Consider the following 24848-nt stretch of genomic DNA (forward strand, 5'->3'; position numbering starts at 1 on the left):
TATTATCAAGTATATATATTACAAGTGGGTAACGGATGTCTGCTATGTGACATTTGCAGTAAAGAAAAATATTTCAAGTGGACAGATCTAGGGAACATTTTTCACTATCTGAAATGTATGGTGCTTTCAGATATGCTCTGGAGACAGAACCAAACAGTTTTTCAACACTAAATATTTTAAAGTCACAGATCATGTAGGCAACTCAATAAATGCATCAGTAATGTTTGTTTTCCAGCCTCTTTTGAAAATTTGCCCTTGATTTATCAGAGCCACTTTGAAGAGATTGGGATGCGATCTTTAATCTTTCAGAGTAGCTGTAGAACTAAGGAAGACTTGGTCCATGTTTGATGTCTTAGAACTACTTGGGCTGAAACAGAAAAGTTAACATTTAATGCTGTGTATCTTCAGTAGAATTATAAGATGAAACTGAAGTGCTTGATATTCTGAAAGTTTCTGGACTCTGGAAGAAAAGTTCAGCATTAAAATGTTAGTAATAAGAGGGAGCTACTTTGCTATTGTAGCAAATAATTGTTAAACTCTAAAAACTTGTGTCTGTCAGGTAGGCAGTGAATTGTTATTCCGTTTGCGAGAGCCCTCCTGGTGTGATATCCAAACTTTTAAACAGCAGTTATTTCTTATTTAGTAGCAAGTTGGTTCTCATTTACAGCACCCGTCCTTCGACAGTCAGACCTTTTACCCTGCATATATTTACCATGAAACTGCAGGCAGTAATTACGTTTAAAAGAACCCGTCATCAGCTGGAGTGAATTCAAGTCCAGGCAAAAGCTGCAGGTTTGCAACAGAGATAGGCACTTGTCCCAAGACAGAATTGTCTGGGAGCTGATAGGGCAGTGGGGTTTTTTTTCCCTTAGGTTCAAACACCTGTGCAGAGAAATACTGTATTGTTAGCAAGCGTTCTTTGCTGGGGAGATTGAGAGGCATCTTTCAAGGCTCTTTTCTAGGTGACAAGAGATATGGTGCTGTAAATTCAGATCAAACTATTGAATTTTCATGGATGAGGAAGAGTAGTACATATTAGGAAAGCACTGGACATAGCCATTCTTTGAAAATGTGTGTGTATATGTCCAAAAAAGAAATTTAAGGAATTTTTGTTTGAAGAAGACAGAGATCTGATCCTCTGAACTAATCAAAGAATGTACTTGTGTGAGATTACATTGTTCTAGGAATGTCCACCTAAGTCATTCCACAGCTTCTGTGTTCTCGCATTTTATTTGCATGTAGTTGAAAATGAGAGATAAGAAAATGGGTTTCTGGGAAAATTACGTTCACTGTGTTTCCTGCATTATTTTGGAACAGTGATGTTCTTCACAGATAGTTTAGCAATTGCTTTTGAATCATTGATTTCTGGGGGTAAAAGAATAACCTGGTTTAGTTAGTTTATTTTTTGTCTCTTTCAGGTAGAGATAACAGATATTGAAAATGAAGAAAAAAGATACCATCTCTTCCTGGGACTTCTAGAGTCCAGTCAGAGTCTGTCTGAGTTTCAGCACTTGGTCCTGCTGCTTCAGGCTTGGCCGCCAATGGACAGGAGCAATGGGTGAGTGTTTCTTCAAACAGCCATGTAAGAAAAGAGTTCAAAGTCTAGCTTGATACCATGTTGTTCTCAGTCCAGTAGCTGAATGGTCAGTGGCTGGTAGGAGTGCATCCTTTGGAAAGGGTCATACTGGGAAGAATAAATGGTTAATTTAAAGCAGAGTTGAATCAATCCATTTCTTGTAAAACCTGTATATACACATGTGTAGTCTCTGTGATGAAGGAAGGCAGAAAAACATTTTATTGCCTGAACTGTAGCACAGGACAGTGTTCTATCTACTTATAATTTCAAGCTACATGTTTTGCTCTTGTTTTTAGCAGTATAAACAGAGTCCATAAAAAAAGAACAGAAAGTTCTGACTGTTCTTTATATTCAAAGTTACACTTTGCAGAACGGCCTCTGAAAGGTGATGGATGTGGCAGGCAGTCTGCAGGAGGCCTGGGAGGGTAATGGTACCATGAAATGGCACTTCTCTTGTCTAGATCACTACCTGTTATTTCTGTCTCTGAATAAAGCATCTAAACCAATTTAAGATTAAAACAATTATAAGACTTCAGAATTGCACTCATAAAGTGGATATTAACTGGAAGAAGTAATTTGGAACATCCAGACTATAGGCAATAAAATGTTTTATCAGTTCTTTGGGTTTTTTTCTGTGACTTTCTAAATAGATTTGAAAGTATAGAATACAGCAGCTAAATTTTTAAACTATTTTTTTAACTAATCACTTCCAAGATACAAGTATTCAAATAAACTCGTGTGGAGAGGCAAGGATCATGTATCTTTCAGAGAGCAGTAATATTAATAAATATTTTGGCTAGCCATGTCTGACAGTAGTTAGGTTAGAGTTATTTAAGTGGTATTTATGTTGGATTACTTAGGGGTATTGATTACAACCTATCTTAACTTGGGGACTACATTCACACACAAAGTGTTTATGTACATTGATTTTTCAGGAAAGTTAAGGCTTATCTTTTTCTGAAAAGTAACTATCTTATGTTCGTGTAGAGAACTGGTGGGTTACAAGGTAATCTGTAAAAGTTTTTCACATTCAAGCTTGCACTTTGTTTGGAATTTCTGGATAAGCAATAACCTGAATTCTTTAGTGACAGTTTTACAAGCCAAAAATTGTTTTCAGTACATTAGGAATTACAAGGACTGCTGTGGGATCTGTCACAAATTCATATTTCAACTTCCATTTTAAGTTTCAGTTTTGATTGTAATTGAAAATTGGATGCCTCAGTGTGTGGGAACTGTCAAATTTTTTATAATCTACACACTACCTTTAACCAAAATCTAAAACTTAAAGAACGAAAGGTCAAGTGAAATACTGCTGCAATTAGCAAAATCTGTTTTCTTTGTGCTGAACAGAAAGACGAAAGAGTTTGTGAAAGGAGAGCCCTTCTTGTATATGGGCAGTTCTTGTCTACCGTTCTGTTACAGAGTACATTAAAAAAAATACATTATTATATCTACCTTATTATATCTACCTCTTGGTGTTACGATCCTTCAGTCTGACTTCATCCTTCCTACAATGAAGACCAGAAAGAAAGAAAGAAAGAAAGAAAAAAGGTGTAGTCACAACTAACTGTGGATCAGATTTCAGAGTGGGGGATACCTCTTCCACTTCATCAATCTTAGAAGTGAAAATTTCTGCAAATACCTAGGTCACCTGTATCATAACTCTTTTAGAGTCCAGAGTAGTTGTTATGGCTCCTAGGCAATTACACAGTCACAGTTCTTCCCTCTTCTCTCCGTTCCATAATTCCACGTTAGCAGCATTCAGCTTTGCTTAGCAGCCTAGGGGTTTATGCATGTATGTGTGCATGTGTTCCTGAACAGCCGATCTTTAGGATGATTGGGCGTAAAGAACAGGAACTGTTTTCTTAGTGGTAGTTTCAGCCATTTCATTTTAAAGCAAGTTGTATTAACAAATTTATGAGCAAAGAGGCAAAGAGGAAAGCACCAAGAAGTTAAAACTATATGTAATAACATGTTTGTTTACTCTTTACTCTTTTTTTCCTCCTCTCCTTCAGAAGGAGGGTCATTATTGCTTATTGTTTCCAGCCAATGTAACAATCCTTACAGGAACTGGGGAATTTAAGTGTGAGTCATGTGAATACTTGGAATTTAGGTTTTCAACCTAGCAGTAAATACCTAATACTTAGAATTGAATATAAAGCTGGAAAACACAATTTACATTCTGTAAAAAGTTTAAAAGGAAGGAGAAATAAAAGAACTAAGATTTGAGGGAGTTTTTGGTAGGCTTTTAATTTTTGTAACCTCTGTGTTAGTAAGTCCATACGTAATGGTTTTTTGAGTTCTTGTTTTCTGAAACACTCCAGGTAAAATAATACTTATTATCACAAGTATGATTCTCTTCTTGTCATAATATGCTGTGTTTACTGTGAGAAAACAGAGAGGTAGTTTGGTTGTTTCAGTCAGCATTCAAAGCTGTACACTTCTTAAAATTTTATTTTCATTCCCTTGTTATGCATGCATGCTTCTCCACCCAGATGGCTCCTAGTCAGGTGTCATTTTAAACATTTCATAAAGGTGTTTCTTAAAAAAAAATCATTGACAGTACCTGAAGCTCCGCAGTCCTTTGGAACTTGCTGCCTACATTCAAAAGGCATTTTTTATATTTATTATAAATATTGATAAGGTGTTTTGGAACTGAAATAACCCCAGTGTTAGAGACTCAGTACTTTAGTTCGCTTTTTTAGTCTTAATCCTGGTTTTTCCTCTTTTGGCGTTGGGAGAAAAATGTAAGGTGTTTCTGCTGTGGTTTTGAAGTAATTGCATTTTTCATGATGAGAAATAATTTTTTTACAATTACAGTTACTAAAGTAAAATTCAGGAGAGAAGAAAACTGAATTTTTCCTATTGGTATCAGATTTTGGTAACTTAATTTTGGTTTTAATTAGAGATAGCAGATAGTTGTTAATAGAGCACAGGAGTTATAAGGAATTGTGATGAATAAAGCTTTATGTATGTAAACTATATAATCTGATACTTAAATAAATTTGCATATGGCAGGCCTTTGTGGCCTTGCATATTTCCATTTATTTTTGTGTTTTGTAGTGTGATTTTTTGTTTCCTTCTTCTGATGGAAAATTCCTAGAGATTTTCTTAATGTGCTCTGGGGGCAGCAGCTGTAGAAATGGAAATTGATTTTGACTCTGAGCCTCCAAGCGAGAAATGGATCACAGAGCAGGAGCTATCCCTTTAACCAGTGGCAAAGATGGAGTTTCAGGGATTTTTTCCTTCTTCTGCCATGACTGGGGATTCACAGATTCAGTGCCTCATGTTGTGTTTGCTGAATAATCTGGCATCTTGGGGTTCGACCCATCACATTGAAAGGAGCAGAGAGGAGGAGCTCTGCTGTTCCCAGCCAGACTTCTGGCAGCTCTGTGCTCAGTGACTGTGACTGATGGAAAGGCTCAATTAAGTTGTCAGAAGGAAGAAAGACAATGACTTCTATTTAATTTGCATTCAGAGTTTCCCACTCCTAGCTTCTCTGTCTGGTTTTCGTGTTGGGCTGTAATGACAGCTGCTTTTGGGGCTGCCTTTACTTGTTTACAGTGTGTACTTTTGGAAGTGGACGATGAGCAGGAGAGAGCTTTTATGTATGAAACAGTAGATATCTGTGGTTGTCCCCTCCAGAGCTGTCAGGCAGACACACTTGGTATGTCAATCCAAACAGACTCTCTTAACAGACTCCATTTACAATTATATTAATGTGTTGCTTTAACAATTGCTGCAAAATAATAACTTGGAAAAGCAGCACTTTGACAGCACTTTACTGCTTCTTGTCACATGTACTAAATGAGTATCTTAATTTTCACTAAATTATAATACTAAATTGCCACTTTTGGTCCTGCTGTGAGTTGGTTTTTTTGTTCTTCTTTTTTTTTCTTTTAAGTTAAAGTGGAAAGTTTACCATGTCTTTGGGATGCTGATTACTGACCAGAGAAATTGATGGGGTGATTTTTAAAATAGCTCTTGTGCCTTCTTAAGTTTATGCACAGATGAACATAGAGTTTGTGTTATTGTGGCTTAATAAAATCATTATGTAAGCTGTAACTGTGCATGCTTTTAGCCCACTGTAGGTGGGAATTGAAATGCATCAACTTAATTTACATTAGAAAAATGGCAGTGTAGGTGTGTTCCAGTGTTGTGCTTTGTGCTATCAGTTAAAAGTGGTCTGTTACCCATTTCTGTCACTACATCCACTCCTAGCCAGTACACCTGTTCCTAACAAAAGTATCCAAAATATCTCCATGATCTACCAAATAATGACTATAGGTGAAAAAATGTAAAAATGTCGCAGCAACAGGAAAAAACTTCACAGTAAACACTGTGTTTGCTATCCTGCATGATGAAATTTACTTGTATCTACTGTCTGCCATCTGTTTATGTCTGATTCTGTAATGGTGACATAGCATGAGGTTCTGTGAGGAATTAAAAGAACATTTTAGATATGTAAAACAAATGTAACTGTATTGATATCTACTAGCAGAGTTCAGATGCAAGTAACTTCACTTCCTTACCCTTTTTGGATGGGCTGTGGAGAAAAGTTTATTTTTGTCTATACTCATTCGACCTGAAAATTAAAATGTGAATCTGCCTATATAGTTTCCTCTCAAAAGCAAGAGACAGATACTTGAGAAACAGAAGCTGTTAAAATGTGATCAAAGCAAACAAAATTAGGAATGCTGGATTCCTGTCACCCCTCTCTTGATACCACTCTGCTTGGGAAATTAGCTGGTGTGATCAGTCTTTATCTGGTGTCTAATTCCTTAGGGTTTGCAATAAGCATGTCATAATTCCATGTAATTTAAATTTCTTTGTTGTATTGAAAGAGTGATGGCATTATGGACCGTGACTTGTCTCAAAACTTTAATGTTTCTTTCATGAAGTTGTGCTTTTAAGTCACATGAGAAGCAACCTACAGAAAATGCTATATGTATATTTATATTTTATATGCATCTCTTTTTTTACTGGTCAGATCATGCACAGATGATAATCCATGGGTGAAACTGGGGACTTTTATGCTGCAGAAGTGCCCACCTGAGGAAAAGGAGAAGACAGGAAATGAAATTCTGAAAATTTGCCGTTCTTTGTATGAAACAAAGCACATGCTCCCTGTCAAGGTAGGTTTTAACTTTGGGTGTCATGTTTATGAGTCCTGTTTCAAGGTCCCAGCCACGGGTGAGATGTTGCTGTAGTGGATGAAGTCCAATGGAGAGCTAACAGCAAGGCTGAGAACTGGATTCAGTCTGTCTTGAGAAGAGTTGACTGTGGGAGATCAAGTGTTTAAGTAGTCAAATGAGGAAACAAGGAGAGGAATTAGCGAGTCTCTTTTCAGACATGCTCAGTTATGGGACAAGAGGCAATAGAGACATGTTACATCATCAAAAACTCTCATTGCACCCAAGGACAACATTTTTCATCTTTAAAGTAGTGAAATATTAGAATGGATCTATCTAGGGTGGATGCCTAGAAGAGACAGGGAGAATCTACCTTTGTAGGTATTTAGGTCTTGAGTGGATCACAGGCAGTTTGATTTTGTTGGACTTGCTTCAAGTTGGAGGCTGGTTGGATTAGCTGATCTTTATAAGTCTGTTTCAGTATAAATTATTCTGTAATGTATTTGTAGAAAGGCTTTAATAATCTATTATCATTTAAATCAGTGTTGCAAAGATTGTTACTTGAATTTTCAGTAATTCTCTTACCAATAAATCCTTAAAGATTTAGTGAGGAACCCCTGAAAAACATGGCGATTGAAAAAAAAAATACAAGTAATTGCTAAGTAGTAACTATGATATTCTAACTTGTCTTCCCTAAGTATGTATGTATACTTCAATACAAACATCTCCTCAGTATAAAATTATTGGAAGTGTTTTGTATGTAAACACTGTATATTAATGAAGACAGACTGGAGAAGTTCTTAATAAACTTCACACAATTTCAGAGTAGTCATGCATATTTTTAGTAGGCTGATTAATCTCGTATAATTATCTTTATGCAGTCACTGTCTGTAATAGAAAACAGCTGATGTTAGAAAGAGAAGCAGAATAAAAACAACACATTCTGTTTAAAATACAGACAGGTGGGTGTGTGGGTTTTTGTTTGTTGTTTGTATTTTTTCCTAATCCAACACACTCATCTGAGTCAAGTTCTGAAATCTTTGTAAAATGTGATTCCAGAAGGTGGCAGTAAACTGAAATAATAAGTACATTTACTAATCCCACCAAAACTCTTTGCTAGAAGGCAGGTCCCTGGGACTGGTATAATTATATGTAACTTTTCTTTGTAAGGTGCTGAAATGATACATTATAGCTTGTAAACTCATAATCTTAGTCTGCATGGGAGTAGCTGAATTTTGTTGAAGTAGAATGTTCTGCCTCACCTCAGGGACTGAGGGAGAAAAATCCCCGTGAGTGTCACTGTCATACAGCAGTCAGTTCACCAGGAGTTCTGCTCAAGGAGGGTCATGGTTTGCATTTCTCTTAGTTGAGTAAACTTCTCCATGATCTCCATGGCAAGTCACTGTTTAAACAGAGTTTTGGTATTGATATACAGCTTTGGTTGGAAATGCCTTGCTTTGTTTTTTGTTTTTTTTTTTTTTTTTTTTTTTATATTACAGGATGTTGAAAGAGCTCACCATGTAGGTATGGCTTTACAGGTACAGATAAGAAGTTATTCCAATCATCAAGGTTTAAACAGCCTTACTGATGTAAAATACCTTTTTATGGCTAGAATGCTATGCAGTGACAAGAAGTTGCACTAAAATGTGTAGCTGTACAGTTACCTACAAACACAGGCTGTATTCCTGTAAGTCACTGCTTGGGAAGAGGAGGAATGGCATGTATGAATTTTAGTAATTTATTTGTATGTATGTCAACAGTACTTAGGTGCTCAAAGATTTGCAGCTCTGTCGATGAATAAGGTGGAAATGTGATCACTGACAATTAACCTGTTTAGATGATTTGACATTTCAGTATATAGACTGAGTAAGATGACAAATCTGGAATGATAGAATTCTAAAAACTGAAACCAGTTAATTATCTTGAAAAACATTTGCCATTCAAGTTCTCCCCCATTACAACCTTGCCAAAGATTGTAATGGAAAACACATATAACTTCAATTCTTGTGGTCTAGAAGTCAGAACAAACATTTTTGGATATAGTCATGAAGGATTTAACTCTTTTTTTCATTCCACTCATTCCATTCCTACTATCTATCTAGCTTTTTAAGCCAAGTACTTTTTAAATGTCTTTTGGATAGCTATATAGCTTTAATTGTTCTGTGTTTGCTTTGTGGGATGGTGTTTTGTGGGGTTATTTGTTTAGGATTTTAATTTGCAGTATTCAATGGATAGATACCTGCATTCCTTTTAGTGGAAGAAAGCATTGTTTTATTTGCCTGGAAGACACATGCTTGGACTGTCCAATATCTGCACTGTCTGATTAATCTCTTTAGAAAGGGATAAATCATTCTCCACCCCGTAATTGTTAAAAATGTGACTCCTCTGAATATCTCATGTTCTTCTCTCAGCCTATGGGTCATGTGTCAGTTAACATGGGAGAATGCATCTAGTCCCTTATCTGTAATCACCCTGAGGTCCTAGAGGCTGAGATACTTATCTCCTGTAATAATACAGCAGACAGTTGGTCTCCTTTTTTTCTAATTTTTGTAGCTAGTTTTTGTTGGGATTTATATATGATTTTAGATTGTGTGATTTTGTCCATACACTGTTGTGTCTGCTAATTTTCTTCAGATAATGTTGAATTTAAATGGTGTTTTTCAGTCTGTTTTTAGCCTCTCCAGACATAATGCTGTTTGTACTCATCATCTGGCCCTTCAGGCCATCCATGAAAATACTGAATAATACTGGACCCAAAACAGACTCCTATGACATATGGGTTATTTGCCTTGCTGATGTCACAGTGAGCCACTGATAGCTGCATAACTAGAGAGAAGACAAAAGTTGTCATACAAAAGTTTCAGCTAAATAATGGTAATTCAGATTTTGAATTGGGCTTCCCTTGGCCTTTTCACAGATAACATCAAACCCCCTCTAAGCAGTGCCTCTCATGGCGGGCAGCAGATATTTGAATGCTTTCAACTGCTCACTGCACAACAGAAACCCACTTATGTTGCTCTGAGAAGTGCTGGGGGTGACGCCTTCTTTCCTGGGCTTGGGTTTTCAATTCCTGTCCAGAGCAGCCCTGTAGTCATTAGTGGCAGTGATACAAGTTGATACTTGTACTATTTGGACAGTCTTCCATGGCTGGCAAGCTGTCCAGTCCCTTCCTGTGGAAAAAGAAATGCAGTTGTTGGAATGTGTCTTTCTTCTTCAGAAGAGATTATGACTTCTTCTGTACTTGGGTATGGTAGTTAAGACTGAGTATGTCTGCTAGACATGCTACCATCAGGCAGAAAGTTATTCTACTTGTCCAGCTGGTTTTGAGAGGGAAGTGTTTCCAAGCATGATAAAATTGCTGTTTTGCTCAGATGTATTTTATGGCTCTCAGAATTTATTTTTCTGAATATTGGTGTGAATACATTTTCAAGAAAAGACGTGTAGAGTGACTCCGTGACTTTTCATTCAGTAAGTTTGCTAGAATGGCAGGTATGCAGCTCGGAAGCAATCCAGTGGAATATGAAATTACCATGAGTTTAATAAGCATGTGAATGCTCAGACAAAGCATTTATTTAGTCTTCTTATTCCTTGATCCACATCATATCATTCACAACAATCATGCCCATTCCACTAAATTGGGAGGAGCTGTTGACTTCCTCAAGGACAGAGAGGCCCTGCAGAGAGACCTGGACAAATCACAAGGATGGGCAATCACCAACTGTGTGGGGTTTAACAAGAGGAAGTGCTGGATTCTGCACCTGGGATGGGGCAAGCCTGGATGGACAGACAGACTGGGGCAATGAGAGGCTGGACAGCAGTGCCACAGAAAGGGACTGGGGATCCTGGTGGCAAGTTCAGACTGAGCCAGCAGTGCCCTGGCAGCCAGGAAGGCCAAACCTGTCCTGGGGGCATCAGGGACAGCATGGCCAGCTGGGCACGGGAGGGGATTGTCCTGCTCTGCTCTGCACTGGGGCAGCCTCACCTCCTGTGCTGGGGCAGCTCTGGGTGCTACAAGGTAAGAAGGGCATGAAACTATTGCAGAGTGTCCAAAGGAGGGAACAAAGATGGTGAAGGGCCCTGAGGGGAAGTTGTGTGAGGAGTGGCTGAGGTCACTTGGTCTGTCCAGCCTGGAGGGGGCTGAGGGCAGAGCTCACTGCAGTTACAGCTTCCTTGGGAGGGGAGAGGAGGGGCAGGCTCTGATCTCTGCTCTGTGGTGACAGGGACAGGACCTGAGGAAATGGCCTGAAGTTTTGTCACAGGATTTAGGTTGGATATTAGGAAAAGGTCCTTTCCCCAGGGATGCTGGGCACTGGAACAGGCTCCCCAGGGAAGTGTGACAGCACCAAGATTGACAGAGTTTATGAAGCATTTGGACACTGCTCTCAGGCATGTGCTGTGACTCTGGGGGATGGTCCTGTGCAGGGCCAGGAGCTGGACTTTGATGATGCTTGTGGGTCCCTTCCAACTCGGTATATTGTGTGATTTAAAGCATCAACAATCAGTAGCAGTACTGAATATGAGTTTAAAGGAACAAGTCTGAATAAGAGAACAAGGCTTGCCTTAGTGACTCAGAGTTTACTGTGATGGAATATATCCTTCTAGGCTGTTTTTCTTGAAGGTATAAATTTGGAAAAGCCAGAGAGCTTCCTGTCCCAAGCAAAGCTATGTATCTGTGCAGTACATTATATTTGAAATATTTAATGTCTCCTCATCTTCAAATAATAATTAGGCTTTTAGGCTCACGGCTGCTGAAACTATGCTACTAAATGTGTGAATCATCTTGGTCATTAAATTGTTACAGTTATCATTAAAGTTCAAAAGACATAAAAAATACATGACTTGCATTCTCTTAGCTTAATATTTAGCTGATGAGCTCCTTTGACAATTGCTCTCAAATTGTTAGAGTGAAACAGAGAGCATCTCTTAAGAGATGGATACCATTTTCAATGTAACTATCATACAATATCCAGTGTCCCTAGCGTAAAGTGCCTTGGAAAATGGGCCTCTCTGATGGGCCTCGTTCAGAAGTGGTTGTGACAAGCAACCTAAATTCTCAGAAATGACAAAAAGGAAAAGGAAAGTTATAATTTGATTTATAATATAATTTGTAGGTTGAAATACTTTCTGACGTATAAATGGACGAATCACTACGATACTGAGGAAAATACAACAGCTCGCCTGTAGGACATGTTGTTTGGTTGTTTAACTAAGGGACAAGGTAAAGTTTTAGAAGTGCACAGTAGATTTGTTGAGGGATGTTCTATAAAAAATACCTTATGTATAAAGGTATAAAACACCTTATTTTAGAAGGTATTTTCTGGACAGTTTTATCTTGAAGTTGTGTGATGCTAAATTTATGGTGTATTATCAAATATGGGAAAACAGATCAATGGCAGAAACTTAATTTCCTAAACCTATATTGTGTAAAATATTGTATAAAATTTTGAAACTTTTTGCAACAGAAACATTATTCAGCTCTGGTATGTGCTGTTATTTCCTCTTTATTCTACTTTTTTGATTGCATAATTGAGTTACAGAATTGTCACAGGTGTCTGTCAACGTTTCTTCCTCTGTTTTGCAGTATTTCACTAAGTACAAATATGTTAGTCCCACAGAGAGCTGTGGGACTGCTGTTATTTTTCAGTAAGACTCCTGGTTGTAATGGTGATTCAGTACCTGCCTTGTCTTAATCTAAGAAATGTTGCACTTTAACCCGTATTCCACATTTTTAAAATTTGTTCTTTCTAGTTTCCAAGGATTTGTTTCCAACAGGGAGTTCATTTGTTGTGGAAGTGTGGTTTTCATTTTGTATTTGACATAAAATTTTCATAAATTTCATTGTGAATGATGATGTTAGTAACTTCAGCGATCACACTGAGAGAATTTACTTTTTATTTCAGTGTATAAAAGAATTATGTTTGCTGCTGCTTAACCAGTCCCTCCTGCTGCCATCCCTGAAACTGCTGGTAGAAAGCAAAGACCAAGACCTTCATGCTGTGGCACTGGAGCAGATAACAGCTGTTGCTAAGGTATGAACAGTTGAATGAGCCACCTTTCAGAGGCTGAGGTAATAAGTTAGCTCTTTTATCCTGGTGTAGTAAGCAGAGACTGCTGAGACACTTAACCATTGTTAAGGTTTTGCACAGCTATTGTGTCCACAGTGAGCAGTAACACAGGGCTGGTAAGAGCTTTTATACATACTTGAGTGATTAAACCTCATAGCACTTCCTTTGAATACTTGGTGTGTGCTGTTTTATGTCAGTGTGGTGGAACAGAAACTATTGTGATACATGAAGTAGGTTGTTACCTCTGTGTTCATATTCCCTCACTTTGGGGTTTTTAAAGTGATAATAGTATGACTCAGCTTGTTTCTGACAAATGTGGCATGTGTTTATATACACTTGGAGAGCTGTTATGTCACTGGTTTTGATGTGATGGGATGTTCGGGGACTTTCCTGCCACTCTAAACATACTTGGTGCCAGAGTTTCTGGAGGAGAAATCTAAATACTGTCCTTTTCTTTGGGCAAGAACTGGAAGACATTAATGCAGATGTCACTTGCTATATAACATTACATATAACATGTCTTTTCCCTGTACATTTGCTTTTCAGCAAATAAGAAGGAATGCCCAAAAAGCTGAAATTTAGTCTCCTAACCACAAATTTTCTATGTTTTTTGCAAAACAATTGCATAAATATTAACCACCAAAACAATAGTATATTGATTGTTTTCTTTTACCACCTGCAATTTTAGATTTTATTTCTACAAAACAAGGCTTTTTGGTAACTTTTAAACAAGATGATCTCATTGAAAAGCAAGCACAAATCGGATAATCTAATATATGCATGTACTTTCTAATCTGTGTTCTTGTTAGCCTTTTAAAATTGACTTCTTTGACTAATTCTGAAGCTTGTCAGCAGGAGTAAGTGTCCAAATACATTTTATTTAACTATTTTTAAAGCATAATGCTGTGCAGTAGCACTTACTGAATGGCTACTAATTGTATTGCTCTTGAAACTGGCCATTTCTTTCTAGTGTGCTCCAGCTTTCCTACACTCTAAGCTGATTACATTATATTGGAGTTTTAGGGCCAGGAACCTTATTAACTTCTTGCTGGTATAAAGCATTTTGTATACCTGTGCATGCCCAAGATAATTTTGGGTTTTTTTGGCTTTCTTTTACAGGAGGCAGCTTGATAAGTTGTTTCTAGTTTTTCCTTCTAAATTCAGTATTAATTTGAGCATATAGTTCTGCAAGAGTGCTGAATAACCTAGAATTTTTGAAGCAGTTAGCTTTGGTCTAATGTTTTATTTTAAGTCAATGAAGATTTAAATGTTGACTTTATTACACCAGGCATAGAGCTTAGCCAGTACCTGGAATGTGACAGAGTTAGAAAAGCAGCTAGTACAGAAGAGTGCTGTGCTAAATGTAAAAGCTGTTCCTATATTGTATAAAAAGTACCTCTTACTCCTTGTTTTGTATGCATCTCTTATGATTACATTGTTTGCTGTTGTACTGAAAGAGCATATATTACTTAGCTATGCCAATGTTGTTTATTCAGTATCATTTTCTATGCATACTTTTTGCATTTTAAAAAACAGTATTCAATATTCAGGCAGTTAATGCTTTTTGTCAAATTCTAAATTAATTTTTCATAGGAAGGCCATTTCTGCTTACATTAAACAGGAAACAGACAAATAACTTCTGGCAGAGGGGAATCATGGCTATTGATTCCCCAATCCAGTGCTAACACAGCTCCCAAACATGGCTGTGAGAAAAATACAGCACTTGCTTGCTGATAGGATGTATTAGTTAGCCATTTGTTGTATGCTGCTGACAGCTTTATGGATGTTTACAGTTAAGGATGATGCTGAAGTGCTGATACTAGAAATTGTGCAGCTTTTGCCTGTAATAAACCAACCAAGTTTTTGCGTAAGCTTTTTTGAAATTGCAGACCCCTCTTTTTATTGTGTATCTTTGAACGAGCTGCCACTTGTTTTTTCTGAGTAACAGAAATAACTGTTCTTCCCCTATGTTGTGTACTGTGTGAGTAATTTAAAAAAACCAGTTTGCCTAAATAATCTTATTGCTGCTAATAGAGCCCTTAAAAGTCAGATTGTTTTTGAGAGGGATTTCAGTGTTGTCTGTGCACTGTGCATTTTCAGAGATGAAAACTGATTTTTATACATCTGAGAGAGCAAGTCAATACTCTATTGCCTGTTGGTACCTATCATGTTAAAACAGCTAACAAGTGGGGGCTAATATAAGCAGTGCAATACTTGTTCAATCAATACTTTAATAGAAAATGGAATAAGCAAAATGCTTTAGTCTGAAAAAGTACCTCAGCTTTATTTGCATGTTATAATTTCAGTGATGAAGTACTGAATCTACCTTCATAACATGTTTTACTGAAAAATGTAATATGAACAATCACACATTTTGTGTGCAATAATGGAATTTCTAGTGTTCTCCAGTGTATGCCATTTATGGCTATTGACTTTATGGGGTTTAATCTTTTAAAAAATAGTTAAATTATAAGCTAATGGTGATTATGATAAAATATCTTTCTCCAGTTTATTTTTCTAGGATTTTTTATGTCACTTGTTTCTCTTCCCCTTATTTATTTGTTTTAGAGATCTGTACTCCAGGAACAAATAAAAAGAAAAGCATTTTCATCTCATATTATATTGGAGAAGGGAATACTCTGGGAAACTGCAGTTTCAGTTCTTTACTGGTGTTAGGTCATCAGAAGCCCTTCCCTTTGATAACTTATGGGGTTTCTGATGCAGGAATTATAGGTGAAACTTTGCTTGTTAGTAATGCCAGAGCCTCTGGATGCCTGTGCAAACAGTGCTGATGGGGAATTGGATCATCTAGTTCCAAACCCTGCATGGGCAGGGACACCTTCCACTAGACCAGGCTGCTCAAAGCTATCCTGGCCTTGCACACTTTCAGGGCTGGGGCATCTACAATTTTTCTGGGCAACCTGTTCCACCCTCACAGTGAAGAATTTCTATCTAGTACCAACTCCATGCTCTTGTAAAACATCCCTCTCCAGCTCTGTTGTACTGAAAGGCTGTTGTATGGTCTCCCCAGAGCCTTTTCTTCTCCAGGCTGAAAACCCCAACTCCGTCAGCTAATCTTCATAGGAGAGGTGGTCCTAAAACAGTCTTCATCACCTTCTCTGGACCCATTCCAACAAGTCCATGTCTTGTGCTGGAGGCTCCACACCTGGATGCAGTACTTCCAAGTGCTCTCATAAGGGCAGAGGTACCACTTGAATGCCTACACCTCAGTGCTTGGAAGCAGATATTAACCAATACCTAAATAGGAAAGCCAAGGGAAAAAAGTCACTTCTCCTTAATGTAATTATCCCCATTAGATCTTTTACTCGTAACCATGGACATTGTGTGTGGGCACCATGCTAAATCTGCGCTGACAAATTCTCCTGAAGGAGAGATGCATATGAAAAATGAAAGCTGCTCCCATTTAAACCTCCCAGATTTTACTGTAATGAAAAAATTATCACCCTTAGCATGGAGTTCTAGATAGGCATATAATGATGTTTCTCTTACATATACACTCTGATTCTGTCATTATCGTGGGTCATAGTGTATTCACACAATATGGAAAGTGGCTGGGTGTTAATTTGTGCAGAAGATAACCTGCACCTCTGAGACCTCTTTAAACTGCAGTCAGCTGCATTCCACATCACTGGAACAGTGATTCTGGGATTAGCAATATTCTTAGTTTTATAGACTAGTTAGTCTTGGGATAGCAAGGGCTCTGCATCTGCAGGCAGATCAGAAGTGATTCATTGGTAAGATCTTGACTGAGCTGTCTGCCCAGAAAAAACAGCTTTTTAAAACTGGGATAGTAAGGTGCTTGTTTTTTACTTGCTGGGTTTTACTGTCTTACAGACTCAAAAGAATGATTTTGAAAATGAAAATGTAGTGTGTTTAGGAGTCTGTGTCTACTGTAGGCTAATATTTGGTATGTATGGCAAGCAAAAATAATTCTTGAGGTTGATTTCCATTAATATTTTTTAAAATGTAACATTTTGAGGATCAAAATGCCATCTGGAACAGCATCCTGGCTTGAACAGATGGAAGAATTACAAGTCCAGTGAGGAGTAAGAATGGGGCAGATGTACAGTATTTCTTTCTCTGAAATACTACTTTGCAAACTTCTGGTTATTTTCAGCTGTATGTATCTGCTAAGTAATTGCCAGTGGTTTTCTTTTCTTGGTTTTGTGCAGTTTTTTCCTAGATTTGGATGAGCTTTTACATCTTCAAGTATTATTTGACAGAGAATTCAAGAGCGAAAAAAGCCTTTTTTTTATTTTCTTGTAATCTGATCCCACTAGGGTAATTTGATACTTTATATTTTTTTACTGTCTTAATAAGATAATGTTTTTAATTAATCCCTTTATAATTTTGGTGATGTTGCTATCTGCCCTATGCCCTTGGAGCTGTCTCTTTTTTAGTTTGGAGAGTCATAGTTTTGCTGAGCAATTTCTTGCATAAAAAACTTACTGTACTCTCTGTGGTGTAGTTCTTTAAAAATATATGCTTTCTGTGTTTGCCTTTTATATTGTTTTAGTAGGTTTTTTTTATTTTAATGCTTGTTCTGATTTAAAATTAATTTTAAATAAATGTAGTCTTAAGCTACAGTTACAATGCATTAATTAAAAAAAATCTTACAGTTCTATTTAAACAGAGCTGTTCAGTGTATAAGGTGTCTCACTTAAGGTTTGTAAACATGTATCAATTCATTGACAATCTCTGTAAGTTGTTGTCTTTATTTAAACTAATGACTAGAAATGTTTTTATATGTGCAATTGATACCCCCAAAATTGGCATGACCTGGAGCTGTAAAACTGGTAAATTAGTCAGTTGAGCTTTCTTTGCTGCCTATTTTTAAATGCAATTCTCATTAACCCTTGGTGTCTCTGTGTTCTTCCCACACCTGCCAGACCCCACATGACTTCCCAAAGAATGGTGGAACAGGCAGTGGCCTTAACTGCACAAAATGCATTCACAGGGTCTGGTTGCCATCATGTGTCTCCATCCAGTTGCCTGGAGATAACTAAATTACAAAAATTTCCTCTTCCTTACCAGGTCTTCAGACAGTTTGCAAGTCAGAAAATGGGAAATCTTAAACAGTTTAAACCTACTGATCTGTTTGGGCCTAAGGATGAGCTGTGGGGCACAACCCAAGAGCCTTTTTTGTGAGCTGTGTTGTTACGTGTGAAACCACACTGATCTCATTTCTTTGTGAGTGCAGACAGGTTTCTCTGCTTGTGGGTTGCATGGGTATCTTCATCCCTGTAGCATAGCTCAGATGTGTAATGGTCTGTGCTAGGAACAGTCTTCTTTCAGATTTGTCTCTCAATTTTGTACATTTGTGGTATATAAAATCACACTAATTTATAGCAGTTTTTCTTAACTGAATAGTAGCCTAAAAAAATTTAATTTTAACCTTGCATCTGCTTAATCTCACTACTGTAATTCCTATTTGCATTTTATGTTCATAAAATCAAACAGTGAAGCCCTGTGTAAAGTCCCATTCTACATACAAGTTAAGAATAGACCACACAGAGCTTCAAGGTGCGAGAGGATATCCCTTCAGCCCCATTTCAGAAGAGATGACAGCTGTTTGGATAATGGCTTAGTGTGCTCCATGGTGTGCTGCAAGATGCCAACACTAGAAATTTTGGAATCAGAATTGTTTAGGTTAGAAAATACCTGTGAAGTCTCACCATGTCCAGCTGTTAACTCAGCACTGCAAAGTCCTCTCTAAACCAAGTCTCAACCACTTCCCTGGGCAACCTGTTCCAATGCTTGACAACTGTGTTTAGCTAATATCCAATGTAAACCTCCCCTGGCATGACCTGAGGATGCTTCCTCCTGTCCTGTCACATGTTAATTAGGAGAACAGGCTGACCCCCATCTGACTGTAATTTCCTTTCAGGCAGTTGTAGAGAACAATAATTCCCCTGAATTCACGGGAAATTCAAATTTCCCCTGAGCCTCCTTTTCTCCAAGATAAGCACTCCCAGATCCCTCAGCAGCTCCTCATAAGTCTCCAGACTCTTTCCCAGCCCATTGCCCTTCTCTGGACGTGCTCCAGCACCTCAGTGTCTTTCTTGCAAGTGCGAGGTGCAGGACTGGACACGGGATTTGCGGTGTGGCCTCACCAGTGCCAAGTGCAGGGGACCATCCCTGCCCTGGTCCTGCTGGCCACTCGATTGCTGATCCAGGCCAGGATGCCACTGGCCTTCATGGCCACCTGGGCACACTGGCTCATGTTCAGATGTTTGTTGGCCCATTTTATTTAATGATCAGCCTGTCTTCAACAGGAAAACATTTCCATCGTTAACTTTTGGCAGTTACTAAATAATTGAAGACTAAGATTGGAGAGCCTGAAGGCTGAACATCCCTGCAGTTCTTAGAACTGTTTTGTAAACTGGACCTTCTGTGCTAATTAGTTTAAAAATGGCTTGATTACAACTGTGAAGTGTCACTGCCAATCTCCCTTTGTGCAGTAGTTATGTCCTGTGTAGCAGTTGAATTGCTCTTCAGGGGTGCTAAATAACTTATCATAGAATGTTTATTACTTGCTGATACCCTGGTACCAATCATGGATGTTAGCACATAATTTTTATAGAAAATTAAGCAGAAAGTAATCAGGCAATTTTCTTTTTGCTTTTAAACTGGGAGGTGGTTTTGTAAATGTACCATAATTTGATAAGTTTATTTGTAACTTAATAAGGTGCACTAATTGAAAACTAGTGCACCTTATTAAGTTACAATAAAGTAACTTAATACTATTGTCTAGCCCTCCTCTGGTCCTGTTTTTATCACAGAATCACAGAATGGTTTGGCTTGGAAGGGAGCTTAGAGATCATCTTGTTCCAATCTCTTCCATGAACAGGGACACCTTCCACTAGACCAGGTAGCTCAAAGCCCCGTCCAACCTGACCTTGAAACACTCCCAGGAATGAGACACCTGTAGCTTCTCTGGACAATCTGTGCTAGTACCTCACCACCCTCACAATAAAGAATTTATTGCTAATACCTAATCCAAACCTGCTCTTTTACAATTTCATCATTCCTCCTTGTCCAGTCACCCCCTGCCCTTGTAAAAAGTCCCTCTCCAGCTCTCTTGTAGCCCCTTTTAGGTACTGGAAGGTGCTGTGAGGTATCTCCAGGGCCTTAATGTCTCCAGTCTTAGCATCTTGCTCTGTCCTCATAGGAGAGGTGCTCCAGCCCTCTGACCATCCTGGTGGCCTCCTCTGCACTCTTTTCAAAATGTCCATGTCTTTATATAGGGGATCTCAGAGATGAGTGCAGCACTCCAGGTTGGGAGGGCAAAGGGACAGAATCCCCTCCCATGCCCTGCTGCCCACACTGCTTGGGATGCGGCTTAGGATATGATTGATTGGCTTTCTGGGATGTGAGGGCACATGGATGGTTCATGTTGGAATTCTTGTCCACCAGCATCCCTAGGTGCTTCTCCTCAGGGCTGCACACAGTCCATTCTCTGCCTAGCCTGTGCTTGTGCTTGGGATTGCACCAGCCCAGATGTAGGTCCATGCACTAGGACTTGTTCAATTTCATGAAGATTGCTCAGGGCCACCTCTCAAGCTTGTCAAGGCCCCTCTGGGTGGGGCCCCTTTTTTGTTTGTATGTAGTTGTTCAATTGTGCTTCATTAAGTGGTAAATTAACACAGCGCTGTATTTCAAAGAAACCAGGAAGGACATATCAAAATTAACTGAAATAGAATTTAAAGTATTCTGTAATGTTATTTGCAAAGCTACAGACAAGATTCTCAAGAGAGAATTGTGTTCTCATATATCAAGTTACCACATTTTTTTGTGGCATCCAGGATGTCTCTCAGAGGTAGCAGCTCTGTTTCACATCTTTCAATATGTTACATTCTTTTGAAAATCTCATCCTTGCTGTGGGTGCTGATTGAGCGTGTGAATGTTGCCTGTCATATTAACATGTGAAATGTAATGTAATATATTAATATAAAGAGACCAAAATTTAATATACTCTGCTCTGACCTTCCTCAGATTGTCATTCTTGATATAGAGCTAAATGGTGTGATCTGTGCTGCACTGGGACTGAAAACCTGTGAAAAGTCTATAAAGCTGGTGGTGTAATCCCAGACTGTTAAGCATTCTTATTCCTTAACTTTGTGCAGGTCAGATATTTATATTAATGTGGTAGAGTGTTAAAGACATACCTTTACATATTCTGACATATGCAAAGCCTGTATCCCTGTAGGTAATCTGTGAGGAATACTCCTCTCACTTTGAAGGTCACACTGTGCAGTCAGAGCCATCATGACATGTCCTAGCTGATGGCTGTACCTGGTAATTAATTGTTAATTACTTTGAATTTCTCTTTCTTTGCAGGTTGATGATTCCACTTGTGATGCTGAAATACTCTCCTTGCTCCTCAACGCCAAGCTGGTGGTGAAGTGCATGTCCACGGCCTTCTGCCCACGCCTCATTGACCACGTCCTGGCCAACCAGGGGCAGGGGGGCTGGGATGTGGAGGAAATTGCACAGCAGCTTAAGGAAGCAGGGTTCAGTGCAGAGGCCGGGTCTCTCCTCATGGCTCATCGAGGCACCCATCCTGCACTCAGGACTTTCACTACTGCCCTTCAGGCTGTTCAGCACTGGATCTGAAAATGTTGGACTTATGCATTTGTCTGCATATTTGCTGGAGATCTTACACAAAAGGGAGAAATTGTTGCTCTAGTAAAGTAACAAAGTGAGTTATTACCTACATTTTGTAGAAAACACACAGCACACAGTAAATTCCCATATACTTCTAATTGTTTAAAAAATTATTGGTGCAGACTGTATAATTCTGTTGTATGATTAGCAAAGCAATGAATCTGATCATCCTTTCAGATCAAAGATAAATGGTTACTCAGTTACATATAAATGAAACATTAGTGGGGTGGCAGGCTATATACAATTTGTCTTAATTTCTGTAAGTAATTTACTCTTGTCATAATGTAAAACTAATGTAAAAATATAAAGATATATATAGAGCAAAAAAAGTCACAAGAGTGATTTTTGAGAATTTCAAAACCTTAAAATTCTGTATTGTGCAATGTTGTTATCACAGCTTTTGTTTGCAATAAATAAAATATTTTGCATTTAATGTGCTATCTCTTTCAGCCTTTCAGGCACATAAATATTTTCTTTCTTCAGCCCCTTTTCTGAAATTCCTGTCTCTCCTTACTGATTTTTATTCATGAGGACAAGGTAAAGTCTAAGAGATATTTTTCTCCACCATTTCGGAAGCCCCATCTTAAATCCTGAACATGTGTTGATACCATTGTGAATGTACTTTCAAAGTATTTAGTTACATTTTTCCTGAGTTATGAAAAATTGCATAAATCTGTATATTTGCAGAATTACAGAATATGCTGCGTTGGAAGGGACCCACAAGCATCCTGGAGTCCAACTCCTGGCTCTGCACAGGACCATGTGCCTGAGAGCCGAGTCAAAATGCTCCTTGAGCCTCCGTCAGGTTGCTACAGTGGCCACTTCCCTGGGGAGCTGTTCCAGTGCCCAACCACCCTCTGGGTGATAAACCTTTTCCTAATATTTGACCTAAACCTCCCCTGGCACAGCTTCAGGCCTTTCCCTCAGGCCCTGTCCCTGTCACCACAGAGCAGAGATCAGAGCCTGCCCCTCCTCTCCCCTCCCAAGGAAGCTGTAACTGCAGTGAGCTCTGCCCTCAGCCCCCTCCAGGCTGGACAGACCAAGTGACCTCAGTCACTCCTCACACAACTTCCCCTCAGGGCCCTTCACCATCTTTGTTCCCTCCTTTGGACACTCTGCAATAGTTTCATGCCCTTCTTACCTTGTAGCACCCAGAGCTGCCCCAGCACGGGAGGTGAGGCTGCCCCAGTGCAGAGCAGAGCAGGACAATCCCCTCCCTTGCCCAGCTGGCCATGCTGTCCCTGATGCCCCCAGGACAGGTTTGGCCTTCCTGGCTGCCAGGGCACTGCTGGCTCAGTCTGAACTTGCCATCAACCAGGATCCCCAGTCCCTTTCTGTGGCACTGCTGTCCAGCCTCTCATTGCCCCAGTCTGTCTGTCCATCCAGGTTTGCCCCATCCCAGGTGCAGAATCCATCCATTTTTCTGCTGAACATCAGATGGTTGCTGATTGCCCGTCCCTCTTGATTTGTCAAAATCTCTGCCTTCAAGGGAGTCAGCAGCTCCTCTCAGCTTTGTCTCATCTGAGAACTTGCTCAGTATCCCTTCAGTCCTTCATCCAGGTCATTTATGAAGATGTTGAAGAGCTCAGGGCTGAGGATGGAGCCCTGTGGAACCCAACTAGTGACAGGTGACAAGTCTGATGTTACCTCATTCACTGTCACCCTTTGTGACTGACCCATGAGCCAGTTGCTCACCCATCCCATTATGTGTTTATTCAGCTGTGTGCTGGACATTTTGTAGAGATATGTCCTGTAGGAGAGAGAGTATCAAAAACCTCACTGAAATCCAAAAAAATTACAATGCTCATCCTTTCAAGGTGGGTTACTTTGTCTTAAAAGGATATTTGGTTGGATAAGCAGGACTTTGCTTTCGTGAAGCCATGCTGGCTGTGAGCAGTGACTGCATTGTCTTTCAGGTGTTCTCAAATATCTCACAAAATAAGCTCTCTAATTTTACCAGGGACTGATTCTAAATGCCTTTCTGTCTCATTAAGACAGAACATTTTTTTTTGTTGTTTTCAGAGGTTTTTTTAACAACAGCACTGTTTATTACACTGCATTACCTGAAGGGTTTGATGTTTTGTGTTTACAGACACTCTTAAAATTAGTCTGTGAATCTTTTGCCTAATCCTGTGTTCTAATTTTGATGTAATAATGTACAGAAACATTGTATGTTATAAGATCCAGAGGATATTGGAAGCAATCTCTAGGGTAATGTACTGTAACCTCCTGCTTAAGGCAGGATGCCTGTATGGCTGGAGTAGGTTTCTCCAGCCTACATTCAGTTGGGTCTGAAAAACCTCCAAGGATAACTGTATTGATTGTTCCCATGTTGAAAAGCTTCTTGTTTGTCCTCTTGGGATCTGCTTTGTTTTACCAGCTTTTACTGACTGTGAAAATGGCTCAGATGTCAGCCTTACTTCCCCATTGCACAGGATTTGTAATGAGACTTTTAACAATGCTTTAATTCTTCAGATTGTTAACTTATCTTTTGTGTTTGCTAGTCCCAGCTGTCCTTCAGTGTTTATGGGAGGTTATATCATGCATATATTAGTATACATTCCAAATTCCAATTTCTATCATTCAGCTATATTGCCTTAATTCTGTTCTCTTATGTTGGCAGTCCCAAGAGCCCCAGACTAGTAAAGCAAGCATATTGGAGTTGCAGAGGAAAGAAAGGAAAAAATTAAAGAAGGTAATATTATTACCAAGTGGTAACCAGTAGATGTGGGCAAACAACATGCACACCTCCAGCAATAAAACTTTGAGATATTCTGTAGAAGATATTTCAATACTTTACAGTGAAGTCTTTTGGCCTGCAGGTTTTGTTCTCATGTTGGTAAATCCAGTGCTAGATTTTCTGACCATTCTTGTTCAGGATCATGAGGAGTTTGTGTTTAGTGTCACTCTAAAACTGAGCTGTAGAAAAACCTCTAATGAGTGTTATTGATCTCCTGTCCATTTTCTCATTTGCTGGCATTACAAATCCATGATCAATACTTTCCTTGCAGCCTGTATTATTCCTGATTTATTCTGTATTCAGAACTTTCACCTGTAAGAAAAAGTATTACTTTAGTATATATAGCCAAAATTATCAGCCTATATTAGTGTATGTTGCAAAGAAACTTTAAGAAAAAAAGAGAAGAGGCACATAACAAGAACCTATATCCCAGTATCAGCCTTTTACTGTCTTCTGTACTTCTGTATTGCAGAATAACATTTAATTCTCTGGGATTGAGTAGGATACATTAGCAGGTGCTATTGAGTTGGGTTTGGATTCTGGTTTTTGTTTTCTTTTTTCTTTTTAAAGGTTAAGAAGCTCACCTTGGTAGTAGTTTTAGGCAGGTTGTTGTTATACTGAGCACTGAACAGTTCAGTTCTGTCAGT

At 38.8% G+C, this 24848-nt stretch overlaps 1 protein-coding gene across 1 annotated transcript in view; it reads left to right on the forward strand.

The window, feature by feature from the left end:
* Positions 1–21894, forward strand: part of NBAS (NBAS subunit of NRZ tethering complex) — a 159298-nt gene extending 137404 nt beyond the window's left edge. The window contains exons 49-52 of the mRNA XM_058800751.1: positions 1419–1558; positions 6567–6711; positions 12609–12737; positions 21135–21894. Of these exons, the coding sequence (XP_058656734.1) occupies positions 1419–1558; positions 6567–6711; positions 12609–12737; positions 21135–21410 (690 nt within the window). The 3' untranslated portion in view covers positions 21411–21894. The remainder of the gene's footprint in view (positions 1–1418; positions 1559–6566; positions 6712–12608; positions 12738–21134) is intronic.
* The last annotated feature ends 2954 nt before the right edge of the window (positions 21895–24848 follow it).

This window comes from Ammospiza caudacuta, chromosome 3 (assembly GCF_027887145.1).
Source record: "Ammospiza caudacuta isolate bAmmCau1 chromosome 3, bAmmCau1.pri, whole genome shotgun sequence".
Classification (NCBI taxonomy): Eukaryota; Metazoa; Chordata; class Aves; order Passeriformes; family Passerellidae; genus Ammospiza; species Ammospiza caudacuta.